Source organism: Grampus griseus, assembly GCF_964374135.1.
Source record: "Grampus griseus genome assembly, chromosome: 14".
In the NCBI taxonomy this organism is placed as follows: domain Eukaryota; kingdom Metazoa; phylum Chordata; class Mammalia; order Artiodactyla; family Delphinidae; genus Grampus; species Grampus griseus.
In genome coordinates, this window is record NC_139008.1 from 36,690,471 (window position 1) to 36,693,589 (window position 3,119).

General features: G+C 47.2%; 1 protein-coding gene across 1 annotated transcript; it reads left to right on the forward strand.

The window, feature by feature from the left end:
- Positions 1-2,596: 2,596 nt before the first annotated feature.
- On the forward strand, positions 2,597-3,119 carry LOC309832543 (mediator of RNA polymerase II transcription subunit 10-like). Its single transcript, XM_082670419.1, has one exon. The coding sequence runs from the start codon at positions 2,609-2,611 to the stop codon at positions 3,014-3,016; it is 408 nt and encodes a 135-aa protein (XP_082526545.1). The 5' UTR covers positions 2,597-2,608; the 3' UTR covers positions 3,017-3,119.

Consider the following 3,119-nt stretch of genomic DNA (forward strand, 5'->3'; position numbering starts at 1 on the left):
TGCCTTCTCAACTGCCTCCTTAACAATGCTTTTTACATAGTTACCAGTTTTCATTAGTCTTACAATAACAAATAGGTTTTCTTACCCTCCCCCAGCTTTATTGAGGTATAATTGACAAATAAAAATGATATATATTGAAGGTGTATAACGTGAGGATTTGATATATCTATACCTCGTGAAATGATTACCACAATCAAGCTAATTAACACATCCATCACTTCACAAAGTTACCTTCTGTGTGTGCGTGTGTGTGTTGAGAATACTTAAGATCTACTCTTAGCAATTTGAAGTTAACAATACGGTATTATTAACTATAATCACCATACTGTACATTAGATCCCCACAACTTATTCGTCTTATAATTAAAAGCTTGTATCCTTGTACCAACCTCTCCCCATTACCCCCACTCGCCAACGGATGGGTTTTTTGACTGCTGTGTGGACCCTGGTTTGGTAATGAATTTGGGCTTGAGCTCCTTGCCAATGGGAAACGGGATACTGGTGACTCGTGGCATGCAAGGGCATCGTTATCAAGCCGCCTATCACCTGGTTGATTATGATGAAGTGCCGACTGAAGCAAGTGCCCTGGGAGACCACTTGGCTGCTGCACTTGACTCTTACGGCAGTAAAGGTGACTACAAGGACTGTAGCATGGAAAGGATTCTCCTGGGTGCATCCGTTTGCTTAAAGAAAGAAAATGACAAGATCAGGCCTTTAAATTTTCAGCCTAAGTCATGTTCAGAGATCCAGGGACGTTTTCTGGCAGCCGTAAAATAATCGTATAGCTGCAGGGCTGACATTGCTGAAAATCAAACACATAATCGAATGAAGTATGTTGTGGAATGACAATGTAAGTTGAGTTCATAGACTTGGGAGATCTTCCATGTGGAAGAAACGGCATTGATTATGAAGGAGTGGAGCCGAAGCCTGGGGACATCTAGGTAGGCTCAGACCTAGTTGAGAATCTTGAACCCCTGAGTCATTTGGAGCCTCCCTTGCCAGTGAAAGCAGCCTGTCCTCTGATATCTGAGAAGAGTAGCCTTCCTGTGTTTGAATATCCTATAATAATCTCACCTGGAGCATGGCAGGTGAGACAGGGGATGACGGTTCTCCTCAAAGCCCACACCAGCCAGCCTTGTTACCCCCTAACACTGGTTGCCCTATAACTACAATCAGATCAGCATGCTGTAGGAGAAGGACAAAGGCCGGCCTGGGAGGAAATCATTCATATGCCAAAAGAATTGCAAATTTTGTTCATTTATGCCAGCAGAGAACTAGGGAATGTGTGTGGGAATGGACCCAAGGATGTTAGAATAAGGAGGATGGGATTTTTGCAACTGGTGACGTTATTTCTCTGGGTGCACTTCCCAGCAAGCCTGTATCTAATGTGTTACCTTGTACAGCTGAATGTGGCTCTGCCAGTTTTCTTAGTCGGTTGGCTAAGCATGGAACTCAATGGTGGCCTATGTTTAAGGAGATTAAGATTCAAGAATGTTCCTGGCATCATGTAGAGAAAGGAATCCAAAGACTCTGTGAGACAGAAATGCTGGAACAGGTCTATCATACACGAAAAGCACACCCACCACCCCACTGAGAGGGCCCCAGGGACATTCCCTTCAACAAGGCATTGAGAAACGTTGGTGAGGGAAGCACCAGCAGCCTTGGATAGCTCTGTGGTCGCTGTTCTCTGCAGGCCACATATGATGGTGGGAGATGCTGCATTGAGATGAGATCCCTGGTTTGAGTAGGGATGATGGGACCTCAGGTGCTTGGGAAAGCAGAAGTAAGGCCAGAGCTGGAGGAACAGAAGAGTCCCATCCATGGTTTTTAAAAATAAAAGAGAACTATGTGTATATATGACAAAGCCTCAGCGGCCACCTCCTCTTTGGGCATGTGGTAAAAGAGGCTTCTGATTTTACTCCACCATGTCCTGCAGTTTGGGAGATTTTTACCTTGAGGATGAAGGCATGGATTAAAAAGAGAGAAAACTTTATTATGGGCAAAATCTGAAAACACGCACATCTTTATCAGAAAAGTAAACCTTGTCCAACTTCGCTATAGGGTGGCATCTAGCTAAACCCCAGGGCCTCTTAATTTCCCACTAGGGTAAGTAGACAGCTAGCTTCATTTCATTTTTCCTCTGGCAGAAAGTTTAAAATACTACCTCCTGTACCCCGGGTGGGACTCGAACCCACAATCCCTGGCTTAGGAGGCCAATGCCTTATCCATTAGGCCACCGGGGCTCATGAGAAATGTTTTACAACAGTCCTAAACCAGTCTTTCTGTCACCTCCCCATGGTTCCTGCACAATACGCACAGCCTCCCGGCTCCAGCTCGGCGGGTCCTTGGTCCCCTTGACGTCCGTATTCGGCGGGTGCATCCTCTTAGATCCCGCCGGTTCCCGAGCATCCTGGGGCTCGGGAGAGATCGCGCACGCGCGGATGAAGCTGAGGTACGATCCTCGCTTAGGATGTAGGAAGTCTGCGGATCAAGTCCCGGAGGAGCCCTTTCCCCATCTTTTTAGGAGAATCCGAGTCCTGGGATAATTAACATCAAGAAGGCGTTCGAGGGGGCAGGAGCGCGCCCGCGGCGGTGCGGACGGCCGGGCCATGGCCGAGAAGTTCGACCACCTGGAGGAGCACATGGAGAAGTTCGTGGAGAACATCCGGCAGCTCGGCATCATCGTCAGCGACTTCCAGCCCAGCAGCCAGGCCGGGCTCAACCAGAAGCTGAATTTTATTGTTACTGGCTTACAGGATATCGATAAGTGCAGACAGCAACTTCATGATATTACTGTCCCTTTAGAAGTTTTTGAATACATAGATCAAGGTCGAAATCCCCAACTCTATAACAAAGAGTGCCTGGAGAGGGCTCTGGCTAAAAATGAACAAGTTAAAGGCAAGATTGACACAATGAAGAAATTTAAAAGCCTGTTGATTCAAGAACTTTCTAAAGTATTTCCTGAGGACATGGCTAAGTACCGGAGCATCCGGGGGGAAGACCATCCTCCTTCCTAACTCCCTCCTCCGTCTGTCTGAAGATCCTCCTAGCCCTGCACGAGTGGCCATGACCTTCAGGCAGCCTTGACTGAGCGGCACCAACGCTGTTTCCTGGGCCCAT

What these genes read in the sequence shown, in the direction of transcription:
- LOC309832543 (XM_082670419.1), top strand. Translation starts at nt 2,609, where the DNA reads ATGGCCGAGAAGTTCGACCACCTGGAGGAGCACATGGAGAAGTTCGTG.